The sequence below is a fragment of the Mastigoproctus giganteus genome, chromosome 7, assembly GCF_048544385.1.
Source record: "Mastigoproctus giganteus isolate SK-2022 chromosome 7, ASM4854438v1, whole genome shotgun sequence".
Taxonomy (NCBI): domain Eukaryota; kingdom Metazoa; phylum Arthropoda; class Arachnida; order Uropygi; family Thelyphonidae; genus Mastigoproctus; species Mastigoproctus giganteus.
Window position 1 is genome coordinate 23,269,306 of NC_143581.1, and position 14,384 is coordinate 23,283,689.

Sequence of the window (14,384 nt, forward strand, 5' to 3'; positions counted from 1 at the left end):
AGAGAGAGAGAGAGAGAGTGAGAAGTAGAAAGAAGTCACCAAGAAAGAGAAGAATGATGATATCCAGCTCAGGACCCTGGATGTGCCAAGCCCATACTCACCAGATGTGAGCCCCTGGGAAACATTAAATTTAGAATTTAAATTCTAAACCTAATTTAATTTTAATTTTTTGAAATTTTAATTTAATTCTAATTTAGAATTTTAAATGTAATTAAATTTAAAATATGAAATATAGACAACATGGTACAAGGAGACAGCCTTTCTCATTCAGCCGAAGAGTAATACGATGAGCTGTTCTAGCAGCCTGTTTAGAATGCCCAAAGGATTTAATGTTAGACTGTACAATTACCCTTAGGTCTTTTTTCATATCAATTACTTTGAGTTTGGTGTTCCTAAAATGGTGTATTACTCTGGAACCATTGCTACCCAAGTGCAGTTAATGTCCATTTATCTCGCATTTATTAATGTTATGCCTATGTTGCTACTTTTCAGCCAATATGCATAGTTCATCTAGATCTTCCTTGCCCACCTTCTAGTGTTAACGTAATCAGAGAATTCTTTTCTTTAGCTTGCCTAACCCACCTAATGACCTGATTGCAGACTAATTTATACTTATTGTAGGTTTCCGTGACTCCTAAAAATTTATAATCATCCCACTTACTTTTTTTCATCTGCCACTAAGTTTGTCAATGAGCTCATAAGTTCAACTGACATCCAACTTGGTCTAAACCTTGAACATAGTTAATATAAAACCTTAAGGGTCGCTATGATCACTTTTCTGTACACTATTGTCTATACCCCCCCCCCCCAAGCTACAGTTTCCAACCCACCTAACACTGCCCTGATAGCATCAGCAAATATTCTTGCACCCTTCTATCTAGGTGTGTCCTGTTCCTATAGAAAGTCTCTCCTGTTAACAAGCATAGACCTTGCATAGTCTCTCCAGGGTCAAATTAATTGACAAGGGTCTCATTATATACACCCTCCTATACGCATTAATCTGCTCACTACGGCAAAGCTGTTTGCAGAGATCTATGGAACCCCAGTATTTCAATATGAAGTATATCCAACATGAACAGAAATACAAGAGGCTAAAGATATGGTAAGAAGTCGAGAAGGTAGCTAATGTCATCTTGGTGAATATTGAATTTTAACTAATTTGTACTGTTATCGATGTTTCTGGTCTATGATCCCCGATTTCACGTTTTGTTTTTTGTTTTATATATGCAGATAATGTAACTTATCTATGTTATCTGATTATTTCCTAAAAATTAAATCAGCTGGCAAAGCAAGGTCCGTGTATCCGTCTAGAGATATTTCATTGCAGGACACAACTTACAGAAAGAATGATGACTTTCCCCCCCATTTTTGTGACGTCATTTATTCTTTTGAATCCCGCGAGGTATCTGAGTTCGTTACGCATCTGAATGGATTGTCGTTAATTTTTATAGAGGTCTTTTATAATGAGGATTCGTTGTTTTTTAAATTCTGCGCATGACTAGAACATTGTTTCGTTACGTGATAACTCTTCTAGTTTTTTATGACCCAAATCTTGGTCATGACCCCATTTCAAATCACTGATTTCAAACTGCGTCAATTTTTGTCAAAGATCCTGCTGCTGGTAGCTATATGTGTGACCACACGGCACGCAACCGGTAAACGACGTTTCTTTCACTCCCGTAAACCCAAGAAACGCACGTGACTTGTTTCTTTTTATGTTAAACGCTGTCATTAAAGTTGACATGTAAGACAGGAGAAACACTTATCATAACTTTGATGGAATAAATGGATGCGTATGTTGCATGCACATGTTTGCTTGTTCTCATAGTGAACATTGTAACCGCAATTCAAGTTCGCTTATCCCCTAAAGGAATAACAAGTAAGTCTTTGATCCCCCTAATTCTAAAACTATTCTTTATATCTGTAAATAATAAACAAACTTTAAACGAATACATTTTTTAAAGATATAGAATTTCTAAGTGACAGCTATATTTTCATAATTTCTAACTGACTATTATATCAGATATTAAGTTTAATCAATGTGGCTAATGTCAGTAATTCTGATGAAGATATTTTTTAAATTGTCTTCGAAACTTTACTAATAAGCAGTTTAGAAACTAGTAACCTAGTGTGGTGTGGTGTGCTATCGTTTCCATCAGTTCTTATTTTTTCCCCCCATTTTGATACAAATAACACAGTAATGAAACATCAGTACAGTGTGGTTTTACAAAATGAATGAATGTGTCTAAAGGGCTGAGTGGCCTGATATGCTGAGGCATGATCAAACATGTTGAAATCCTCCGTGACTAAAGGACTGTTCTAAAACTAAAGGACTGTTCTGCAACTGTTGTCCTCGTGGATAGTACAGTGGTAGGATTGTCGTCCTTCCCGCACAGGGTGGAAAAGACCTGAGTTCAGTCGATGATATGTGACACAACGGGAGGAATTTTTATGAGCCTTTTGCACAACGTGGCCGAGTTAGTTGGTCTCAGGCGAGGACAGCGTGGTTTTTCCTCCCGGAAACTCGGGCTTTTCGTCTAGCGAACGGAAAATCGACCTCAGAACACGCACAATTTACAAACAGTATACATGGAGCAATATGTCCTTCGTCGCTGATGCTCCTAAAACCATACTACAAAAACTACAGATTGTTATTTTTGTTTAAGAAACATTTCAGGGATTTACCTTTAAATCTAAATATACACTAATATATCAAAACATAGCATCAGCTGTAAGACATGTTTTATAGAGTGAAGCACTTTTGGTACTACATGTACCAAAACCACCGGAAATTTACAATTTGGATAAAGAAGACGACCAGATGGTTCCGACTTTGATGGTGAAACTCAGGAAGAGACCAGAAAGTTAGTGACTCCACATATTAGTAACATGTTCATCTTTGAAACTACACTTATATTTCAAGAGGAACTAAATGATCTTGTTCGTGATCTGAACTTAAAAATCAGGCTGAACTTTTAGCTTCTAGGGTGAAAGGATAGAATCTCCTGCAAGACGACATCAAAACATGCTATTTTTTGTAAACATCAGCAAATATTTATTTTCTCAAGAAGCCGATTTGGTTTACTGCAGTGATGTAAATTCTCTAAAGGACACCTGCACAATACAGCTGAATGGTAGTTATTCATCGATTCCTCAATAGCGAGTTTGAAAGCAGGGTTGCTTCATAACGGAAGTACATTATAATCGTAATCCTTAGCATATGCTGCACAAATGAAAGAACCCCATGATAACACGAAACTTCTCTTGACAAACATCAAGTACGAACAGTTTCTTAATATATCTGTGATGACCTTAAAGTTCTTTTATTACGCCTACAACTTGGCTATACCATATATTGCTTATTTATTTGTGAATGAGAAATTTGAGATAAGAAAAACTATTATGTTAAAAAAACAATGGCCTCAAAGAAAAGTACTGAATCCAGAAAAGAAAAATGTTGCGAAAAACGGTTACTTCTGATAAAGTTTGATTACTACCATTGAATATTAAACTTGGTTTATTTTTGTCGAACCAATGTATCGAAATGGAGTAGATTTTCTGTACCTGAAAGAGAAATTTAGTGGAGTCAGTGAGGGTAAAATCAAAGAGAGCATATTTGTGAGAGCCCAAATAAGAAAACTGATAAAAGATGAACACTTTTGAAGAACGCTTAAATGAAGTTAAAAGAACTATATGAAACTCAATTAAAAAGTTTAAATTTTTTAGAGAAATTTCAAGGCTGGAAATTAAGAAGAGTTATGGGATATAATATGTCCCTAAAGATCCATTTCTTGGACTTCTTCCCAGAAAATCTAGGCGCTGTCAGTAACGAACACAGGGAGCCTTTCCTTGTGTATTTCCACAATGGAAAAGAGGTACCAGGGCAAGTGGAGCCCAAGCATGCTGGCTGGTTAGTGTTGTATGGTGGGGGAGCGAGGAAGATGTTGCACAGGGCTACATTCTACTTCATATTTTTAAAAAAGTGATCTTGTGTCTCAGATTTAATGTTTGTATAAAAAAAAATCAGGTTAAAACTGTGTATAAAACTGAAATAATGTTAAAACTGTGGGTGATAGACAAACATTAATTTAATGTTTGAAATCAGCACAAAAATTACTTTCAACTTATCAGTGTTATTAAATTACGTTAAAGGTATCTGGTAAATAATGAGAAGAATATTTACTTATTTCTGCCTTTAGTAAACGAGAAAATTAGTCTAAATAAAATTTTATTAAACAAAAATTAAGATAAGAAAACAATCTAGTTAAAAATAGATATAAAATTAAACTTTCATTAATATTTTATATAAAATTTTTACATAGTGCAGCACAGCAATATTAATGATCGTTTATAAATGTGTACTGGAATGAGATAATAGAAACATCTTGGCAAGCAATGAGGCAAAGCAAACAGGTCTTAGCAAACAGCAATGAATGGAATTAGTAATTCCTTCCCTCAACTAAAATATCCCTTTCGTTACCTAAAGCATTCTCATAAACAACTTTCCTTTGTAAATCATGGGTGTAAATGAAAGTATTCACAGACTGTGAATCTCAAAGCAGAGGCTTACTTTTAATAATTAAATTTTAAAATAATAAAATAAAACAATGAACGAGCCTTAAAACTTTACTAAATAAAAAAAAATCACATTTAAAACCATAAGCAAAATTTAATAAAATGTCATGATCCTCTTACCCCTTTAAGTTGCCTGCGACCTTCCAGAGGATCAGCTGTCTTAAAACCTTTAAGCAGGATCGGACAGTCAGTACTTCGAAATGTTACCATAATTATTTTAATTTTAAATTAAATTTAATTATTTTAATTTATTTTCTTAGTAACATTTGGCTACGAAAGAAAGTGCGTTCCAAACTTAGGATGCTTTGAAACCGGCCCACCTTTCTTCGATCCTGTTCATAGGCCGATTAGTGTCCTTCCCCAAGATAGGGAAGATATCGCCACGGCATTCCTCTTATACACTAGAAAAAATCCACTGAACTTCCAAATCCTCAGAGCTGAAGATAATTCCAGCATCTCCAATTCAACTTTTAATCCGCAATCGGAAACGAAGATAATTGTTCCTGGCTGGTTAGATGGATTAACGGTATCGAACTGGATGCAAGTAAGTACACCTCAATGTTAGATTATCATCACTTTATTTAATATTCTATTTATTTTTTAAAATTCTGCTAGAGTTATTTTATAGTTCACAGTTTCTAAAGGACAAATACAAAGTACTTGTTCCAAGCTAATATTAATTACAGAAATTAATCCTAAATATTAGCTCTAATTTATATTTTTCCTGATTGCCCGCTTAAAATATATTAATTTAAACCATTTTAAAATTTAACACTGCTCCAATTAATCAATTAATAATTTATTAATTAACAAAGAGTGAATTGTTGTTTTATTTTTCACATGCAGGCTATGAGAGATGCTTTCCTTGCTTTGTCCGATTACAATATTATCTTCGTTGATTGGAGTCGAACTAATGGGATCCCCTTCGCCCAGGCTGTAGCAAATGCTCGTGTGGTTGGAGCAGAAACTGCAGTCTTGATAAAAGCTCTTCAGGTAACTGAAATGAGAAAGAAATATAAATTTATTTAAGGAAAAAGTAGATTTTTAGAGCAAAAATTATTAACCTTTTTGAAATTATCATTGAGTTAAGGATATAATGTTTTTTACTAAATTATCTTGTACAGTTTCTGAGGCAAGATTTTAGATGGCGCTCTTTATGAATTTTAATGATTAAAATATTAGAAGAGTTTAACTTTTAGAAGTAAACCTGCAGTTCTTATAAAGTCTGTTAAAATTGCCATTGGCAGTAGTGGTCACTGGGAAATTGGCCATTATCGTTCCAATATAGAAAGTAACCTGTACAGTGCTGCCATCTACTAATTACAAATTGCATTTGATATGCATAAAATGATTAATTAATTCAGTATTATTTTTCAATTTATTTTGCTTTTTTTGTTGGCGAATTAAATATATTTCGCTTTTGTTGTTTCCTTTTCATTTTCAATTATTTAACGAGCAGCTTCATTTTTACGCTCATTTTGTAATTACAGTATTCAAATTAGAAAATGAGCGATATCAAATGTTGGCCAATCATTGAAACTTGTCATAGTTTTTTCATTTCATTAAAATGCTTTAAAGGTAAAACTGTAACTTTTTAATGCAATTCCTTTTGAACTAAAATCACTAAATCTGGATTTAGTGATTTTATTCATCCATTAATATTAAAATTTCAGTAAAGAATTAATTTTAAGAGGTTAGCAAGGTTAAAGCAAAACGAAGTTGAGATTTAGCAGGTTATAGCGACATCTGACGGCAGAATTTATTTAATTTTTAATAACAATAATAATAATATAAAGGTGTGGATTTTGTTAGATTTATAATGTAATTTTTTAAACTGCTATTATGTTTTTTATATGATTATTCCGACGTGTTTGTATCTATAAGATGCATATAAACATTATTTAAAATAACAAATATGTTTATACTGATTAAATATATGTCGATAAGTGTGGATTGAAAGCTTTATCACTGAGCATGCGCAGCAGTTAAGACGGTAACTTCCTGTAGAATGTTGTTATTTAGAAATAAATGAATTAAGAACAAATTAAAGAAATCATTATGGGCATTATAAGTTAAATAAACTCAATTTAATTTATAATTAAGATTATAAATTAAAATTGAGTTTATTTAACTTATCTCTCGATCATATGCACTCAGGAATTAATTTTTAAATTAATTATCTAGGATGTGAAAGGGGTATTGCCGAAATCATTTCACATTATTGGACACAGTCTTGGGACAGAAATTGCTGGTTATGCTGGCGAGAGACTCCATCATCTTGGAAGAATAACAGGTTGGTTGTAAGTTTTGCTTTAGGAATTTATTTTAGTGTATTCTGTTTACGATATTTTCTATGTTCAATAACCACAATGAAATATGGTATCACTTCTTACTTTATGACAGCATTGGATCCTGCAGGACCTTATTTCAGGAATGTGTCCTCCAAAGTTCGTTTAGATCCCACCGATGCTATTTTTGTGGACGCGATACATGGCGATTCAAGTGACGTACATGAATGTAAGTTATACAGCATTTTCTTTCTTATTTTAAATGTAATTAATTTTAATATAATATAATTAAATATAATTTTTATTATTTGTATTAAACTCTCAAATTTAATGTAAAAGAATAAAAATAAATAAACTGTAATACGGTAAATTCTTTAAAGTTCCGGCATCCTCAGTGATTCAGAGATTCAAGTCTTTAAAATTTTCCTGAATTTAGAGAGGAATACCTAGTTGTTGAGGAGTTTCAGAAGACCACATTTCAATAAATATTAAGCACAAACAACTGAATCCATTTACATCTTTCGACATTTGTAATAATTATCTTGTCCCTCCATCTGTTTTTGGAGGCAGTAGATTTAAAATGCATGGATAAATGCAATGGTCCTAATTCTCACAGCAGAAAAAACTTGTCTTTGTAACGAGGTGCCCTGGTATTGCACTGCTTTCAACGGGTAACTTTAGTTATATTGCAACTTTTAAAACGTTTCGTGTATCACATCTGTTTGGTGAATGACCAATTAGTTCTGAAACAGGCTGAGATAGCAGTTTCATCTTTTAAACAAATGGCCTTTTGGTAGTCCATCAGTTTGAAAGTAGTGAAATATCAAGGCAATTCGTTACAAAGGTAACTTTATTCTGTTCTAAGATTTAAGACCATTGCATTTTATATGCAGTAAATCCTGTTGGCTGCCCAAACATATTAAAGTCCAAGATAGTCACATCTTTAAATAATAAATAAATATCACTCTCATTTGCACGAATCCTTACGAATCCATTGATAGGAGTGTTCGATTGCTCTCTTAATATTTCTGGATTGTAAAATGTTGAATTTTTTTTTTTGGAAAATGTGGCGGATTTTAAAGAATACTGAGTTTACTGTAAAATTGTGCTCAATTTCTAGACTATAATAACATTGGCATACATCTTTGAGTGTTTTTAACTTTATAGCTCTTAGTCGGGCTCAGCCTACAGGACACGTAGATTTCTATCCAAACAGTGGCGAGACACAACCAGGATGTCCATCGATGGCAAATATAAGAGAAGAAGGGCTTCTTGAAGGTAAGAAGACTAGAATTTAGAATTCAAAAAAAAAAAAAAGAAAACCAGTGTTTTATCGAGACTGGCCTAAGACGATTAAATCTGTTATATCAACATTTAACATTAAGTAAGAGTTACGTACTATATTTTAAATGTATTACAGAAATCACAGAATGACGTCATGGCGATTTACTGTTCAAGTATTTTATTGTCAATACCAAATTTTAAGAGAAGTCTTACGAAAAGTTATTATCGATTTTTTCTATAAAATAATTTTAAAATAGCTTTCTCTTAATTTTTCCAATTATAATGAGGCGTAGGAATTTTACTAAAACAGCTCCCTTTTTTAATTGGTTAGATTATTTTATTAATTAACTGGTTGAGACTTTCTTCTGGAGATTGCTTTCCATCCGTCTCGTGCGAAGATATCCTAACATAATTTCAGATGATCGAAGTCTACAAGATATCAATGTATGGTCATATTCTTTTAGGCAGATTCAGCCACTCACTGTATGGTGTCCACAGTCTTTTCTTTCCCAAAATCATAATTTGCTGGAACTTCGTACCTTTTTAAACGAAAGACAATTTTCATCTTATTTCAGATTTCACTTAAAGTAGGTGGGATGGACTGCCAAGAAATATCATCACAAAGCTATTCAAAATTCGCCTTATCCACATCGCTGTTGTACCAAATCGATTACAAGGGACCTCGGCCCATTTAAAAAAATCCTTTTTAATATTTTGACAGATGAACTGTAAGGGAGAAGGGCCTAATATATGTTATAACTTAGGGCCACAACAAGTTTAAATCCGGCTCTGACGGCGTAGTTGACTTTTTGCCTTCCTTCCTTTCTTTTTTCTTTTGTTAACCTGTAAAAAATATTCTTCCGATTTTCACGTATCATTTAATTTTGTTAATTGGTAAAGTAATAGAGTGTAAATCTATAAAAGTAAAGATAGCCTGTGGATAATATTCCTCCTATTTCCTCTTATTAGAATCACCAAAAATAGATTAAAATTCAATTCGTAAACGTGATCACAGTGACCGGCGCTTACTACATATCGTATGGTGAACTGTATTTTGTTATGGATTGTCCATCCTAAAGTGATTTGATCGTACAGTGAACCAAATGTAAAGCGGGGGTCCGCTTTAGTGAGCGTGGTAAGGTGTGTAAGCGCATTGTAAGGTGTACAATGCGTTCTTGGATTGACAAAAATCGCCAATAAAATGGGACACGAAATGCTTCAACTTCCCCTCCACTATTGTACCACTCTGTATCAGGCACAAGCGACGCATGACCCAATCAGTACCCCTATTGATTTGCGTCATGCTATTTCCTTTGTTACTCTCCACTGTATTTAACAAAAAATTTCGACGGGAAAAAATTTATAATTCAACATGTCGAGGACTAATAGTGGGCGTTGTAAAGTGTATAGAGCACGTATACGTGCAATGCGACCACCGAAACCATCTCCATTGAGTGCAAAGGAGAGATTTAAGCTATTTCGACAGCTGAAGAAATTACAGCCTGCAATGGAGTTTAACAAAGATGCCGGAGAAGATCCATCCACATCTTTAGAGCTTTACATCTCCCCAGAAATGTTAGAAGTGAATTTGGAAGAAGGAGTCATGGAAGTTGATACTGCCAATGAAAACGATGAAGAGTCCTGGAAGCCCAGTCATAAGCGAAAAGCGAAGAAGCCAAAACCGACTGACAGAAGTACTCCATCAAATCGTTCAACACGTAGCGGGAGTAAGCAACAAGATTTTAAGAAACACTGAAGCATCCATGCACTGTTTAAACGTACATTCCTGGATAATGATTTCAGTTCAGTCTGTTCAGTGTGTGATCGGCTTTGGTTTAAGAACGATGTGAAGATTGCAGCAGCTCGAGATCACGCTCTTCTTCAAACAGCATTTCCAAATGAGGATGTAAGTCAAATGTCGGCTTGTAACAGCTGTCGTGGCTCTTTCAAGAACAAAGTGATTCCGGCTCTATCGAAGTCAAATAGTTTTAAATATCATCCGATGCCACACCACTTGCCGAAACTAGATTTGGTAACGGAATGTCTCATATCTCCGAGGCTCCAATTCAGGTAGATTCGTCGCCTGCGGCATTCATACGGTTAATACGGTCAAGTGAGAAATGTTCGCCTAAAGAAGTTTCACTTAACTTTCGCTATGCGTGCTCGGCACACATAAATTTTTTTCTGTGAAGTTATGTAAAGGACCGGGTGTATCGTACTCCCATTGCAAATCTGGATTGACTTCACGAGCAAATCACTGATGCAGTTGCTTCCATGACGCCTCAATTGCTAGAAAACACTTGGCAGAAGTTGCAAACCCTTTGGACATCCTACGTGCTACAAATGGCGCTCATGTGAAAACTTATTAACCTTTCGAATTGTCCTTTCCATTGAAAGAAACTGTTTGCCGATATCTTTTGTAGTTTTCTGTAATATACTAATTTGTAATTTGGTCAATAATTTATGGAGACCCTGTTCTTAATATATACGCTGTATATATTCATCAAATGAACTGTGAAAACAATTCCTATTATTCTTTTTTGGTAACAGCTACGAGAAAGTGGTTGGTGTGTGATCATTATCGGTCATTAGAGCTGTTTCTATCAACCCTGACCAAGGATTACAGCTGCGTTCCTGTAGGAGTGGCATGCAGCAACTGGAACAGTTTCCAAGAGGGTCGATGTTCGGATTGTGGCTCAGACGGTGATATGTGTGCTGTAATGGGAATGTATGCGGACTATTACAAAGACTTTTATAAGGGTGGACAGTTGAAGTACTATTTGAAGACCGAAGGCAGCTTCCCCTTTTGCTGTGAGTAAAGTTACAAACTATACTGAAAATTCCCCTCTTTATCACGGTGACCTGCACATATTTTTATACATAACTTGCTAGGAGATGTTTCATATTTGCATATTCTCTTACTATTTTTAAATTTTATATTTTCAGTGCATCACTATCATGTTCAAATTCAGCTAGCAGGATTGAAAAATCAAAAGCCTGCCCACGGAAAGCTTTCCATAGTTATCAACGGCAAAAAAGGAACTTTCTCCGTAGATGTTAGTGAAAAGTAAGTTAAAAATTGAGTTCGTTGGTCTCTTTCACCGGTTTCACTTTTATCACTGTCAATAATGTCAGTTCTGCACCCTTAAACGACTAAGTTCCGATACTTAGTTCATATTCCAGTAATGTCCCTTCTTCCACAATATAGAAAACCTCCAGCCATTTCTACAACTACTTAAAATCATACCATAAGAAAACTTCCTACAATACAATCTAAACCTCAACCTCTGTAATTCGAATTTATGCCCACGAGTTCTGGAATTCTTTATAACAGTGAAAATTCCGCCTTCATTTATTTGACTAATCCCTCTCAGAGCCTTAGAAACCTCAACAGGTCACCTCTGAGGTGCTTGGTTGCCAAGCTGGTCGGAATCTTTCCTTGTACGGTTGTCCTTTTGCCGGTCTCACCATTCGGGTTGCCCGTCCTTGCACCATTTCGAGAAGCTCAATGTCTTTTTTTCAGATGAGGTCTCCGTACTTGAACACAGTATTCCAAATGTGATCTTACAATTGCCTTATAAGTGAGATTTTGATTCTAGTGTTTTTAATTCAGCACCACGAAGTGTATAATTTATTTTCGATTTTCTATTCCCCAAAGTGTAAGACCGTGCATTTTGCTGTATTAAAACATAGCTGCCATTTCTCTGACAATTTTTGAAGTCTGTTTAAGTCATTCTGAAGGAGCGCTGGTTGGCACTGATCATTAACCATTCTATCAATCTTTAAGCCGTCTGCATATTTAGATATTATGCCTTCTATCCCTTCGTCGATTTCATTTATGAAAATGAGAAACAATGTTGGTCCAAGAGTCGATCCTTGAGGATCCCCACTCCTGATATTACACCCATCTGGGCAGAAGGCAGAGGATTGTGCTATCTATTAAACACAACCCTCTGCCTTCTGCCCTGCAGCCACTCAGCAGTAATTCCAGTAATCTCCACCTGTTCCAGCTTATAGAGTAATCTCTCAAGAGGGACCGAGTCAAATGGTTTGCGAAAATCCAAATAAAGTATGTCGAAATTGTTCCCTACATCTAGCTTATGAGTAACTGTGTCAAAATAGCTTACTAACTTAGTTAAACATGATCTTCCCTTAACAAAACCATGTTGTGTGCCCTTCAGAATGCGTATCTGTCTAAATGTCTCTGCATTGGCTCTTAATCATTGCCTCTAAGATGTTTCCAATCACTGAAGTCAGGCTAACCAGTCTATTAACTTCACTATTAGCACCGCCTTTATGCATCGGTGATACGCTGGCACTTCTCCGATCCAAAGGAATTTCCCCTGAGTCCAAAGATACCCTCATGATTAACCTCAATGGTTCAATACACTCCCTGGCGGTCTTCCGCAAAATTATCGGGTATATGCCATCAACATCGAGAGCCTTACTTACCTTTAGGCTCAAAAGGTTTTCTAATAAACAGTCATCTGTAATTAAGAAAGCACTAATTTCATATAGCTCAGTTAAAGTCGTTGTACGAATCTGTTTTTTTGAAAGAAGCATTTTACTTTAGAAGTTATAACTTTTAAGAATATAAATATAGGCTGCCAAACAATTTTAAAAGATGCATTTTAAAGTGTAATTTAATTTGAGGAAATCATTTTCTTTTTTTTTTTACATTGCCTTAAATTCAGTAACAAGGAGATCCATCCTGGCGGAGTGTACTCAACTTTGGTAACATCAAAAACAGACCTTGGACCAATTCAAAGCGCCATCTTCAAGCATGTTTGTGCGTCAATCCAGCTTACTAAGAACTTTTCAATTACATTTTCAGACAAGGAAAGATGTGGAGAAGTCTTTCTTCAATATATAAAAGTCACTCCTCTGAACATCGTAGAGCCCAAGTAAGTTTTTGTTGTCTATTGATACATTTTAGAAAATAGCACCTTGAAGAGTGCGCATTTTTTTTTTTTTAACTATTAATCGAAAATATAAACAAGTCCCTTTTTGACAAGGCTAAAAAACATGTTTAATTAACCAATTTTCTAATTTTTAAAATTATTTATGATAAAATAATTATAAATATATAATATACACTGCCCTACCATTAATATCCGGACACCTGTTTTTAGAAAAAAAAAACTTTTATTGTGTCATTTAATATACGGAAACCTTTTGCTTTTATGACGGCCTTCAATCTTCGCGGCATACTCTCAACCAGCTTTTTATAAATGTCACGTGATAGGTTCCTCCACTCGGCCACTCTTTAACACAGCGACCAGTTCGGCCTTGTTCTTTGAGTGATCTCGACGTGTACGTACTCTACGATCCAATACATCCCAAAGATGCTCGATAGGGTTCAGATTAGCACTCTGGGCGGGCCAATCCAACTTTTCCACACCTATGTCCTCAAACCACTCTGTTAATACGACGCGAGCAGTATGGCATGGCGCGTTGTCTTGCTTATACAGGCTGATACATAATGTTGGAAGTGCATAATTGTCCAGGCTGTCCTGGTATTGCACAGCATTCATGGTTTTGTCGATGACAACTAATGGGCCCAAGCCAAACCATGAAAAGCAGCCCCGTACCATGACATTGCTTCCACCAAACTACATTATTTGGAGGATACAATCAGTAAGAAACTGTCCCCTGGCATTCGCCACACCCAGGAACTGCCATCAGACTGGTAGAGTGCGAACCTCGACTCGTCTCTCCATAGGACTGTTTTCCACTGCTTTACAGTCCAGAATTCGCGCTCCTTACACCATGGTAATTGGCGTCGAGCATTTGTTGAGGTGATCAATTCTGTTGAACGTGTCATCTTGCACGCCCACTTTTGCAATTGTCTGTTCGAAGCCCAGTGTGCATATTTATAGCAGGTTCTGTGACGTGTTGCATGCATGGGACCTGTTTCCCCATCCATGGTGTGGTGTCCGGATATTAATGGTAGGGCAGTTTATAGTAAGGTTGCAAGTAAATCCGCTTAATTATTTATGTTTTTAATAATCTTATCCTTATAATTATTTTCGAAATAAACCAAATTACAAGAAGCCGCTGTATTTATTGCAATAGATTCCAATGAGAAAATCAAATAATTTTTTTTTTTTACTCTGATGATAGAGGTATTGTTCATCTGATCTAATATGATATTATTACACTGAAGGTTAATCGAGAAATTTTGTTGGTACTCCTACTTTTTAGGGCTTGGAAACGTTCTATAACAAAATTCTGCGG

General features: G+C 35.3%; 1 protein-coding gene across 1 annotated transcript in view; it reads left to right on the forward strand.

Moving 5' to 3' along the window:
* Nucleotides 1-3,534: 3,534 nt before the first annotated feature.
* Nucleotides 3,535-14,384, forward strand: part of LOC150082644 (pancreatic lipase-related protein 2-like) — a 28,025-nt gene continuing 17,175 nt past the window's right edge. Inside the window, exons 1-9 of the mRNA XM_090378225.1 lie at nucleotides 3,535-3,595; nucleotides 4,836-5,119; nucleotides 5,422-5,568; nucleotides 6,760-6,868; nucleotides 6,979-7,092; nucleotides 8,031-8,141; nucleotides 10,698-10,958; nucleotides 11,094-11,214; nucleotides 12,982-13,051. Of these exons, the coding sequence (XP_090234351.1) occupies nucleotides 3,535-3,595; nucleotides 4,836-5,119; nucleotides 5,422-5,568; nucleotides 6,760-6,868; nucleotides 6,979-7,092; nucleotides 8,031-8,141; nucleotides 10,698-10,958; nucleotides 11,094-11,214; nucleotides 12,982-13,051 (1,278 nt within the window). The remainder of the gene's footprint in view (nucleotides 3,596-4,835; nucleotides 5,120-5,421; nucleotides 5,569-6,759; nucleotides 6,869-6,978; nucleotides 7,093-8,030; nucleotides 8,142-10,697; nucleotides 10,959-11,093; nucleotides 11,215-12,981; nucleotides 13,052-14,384) is intronic.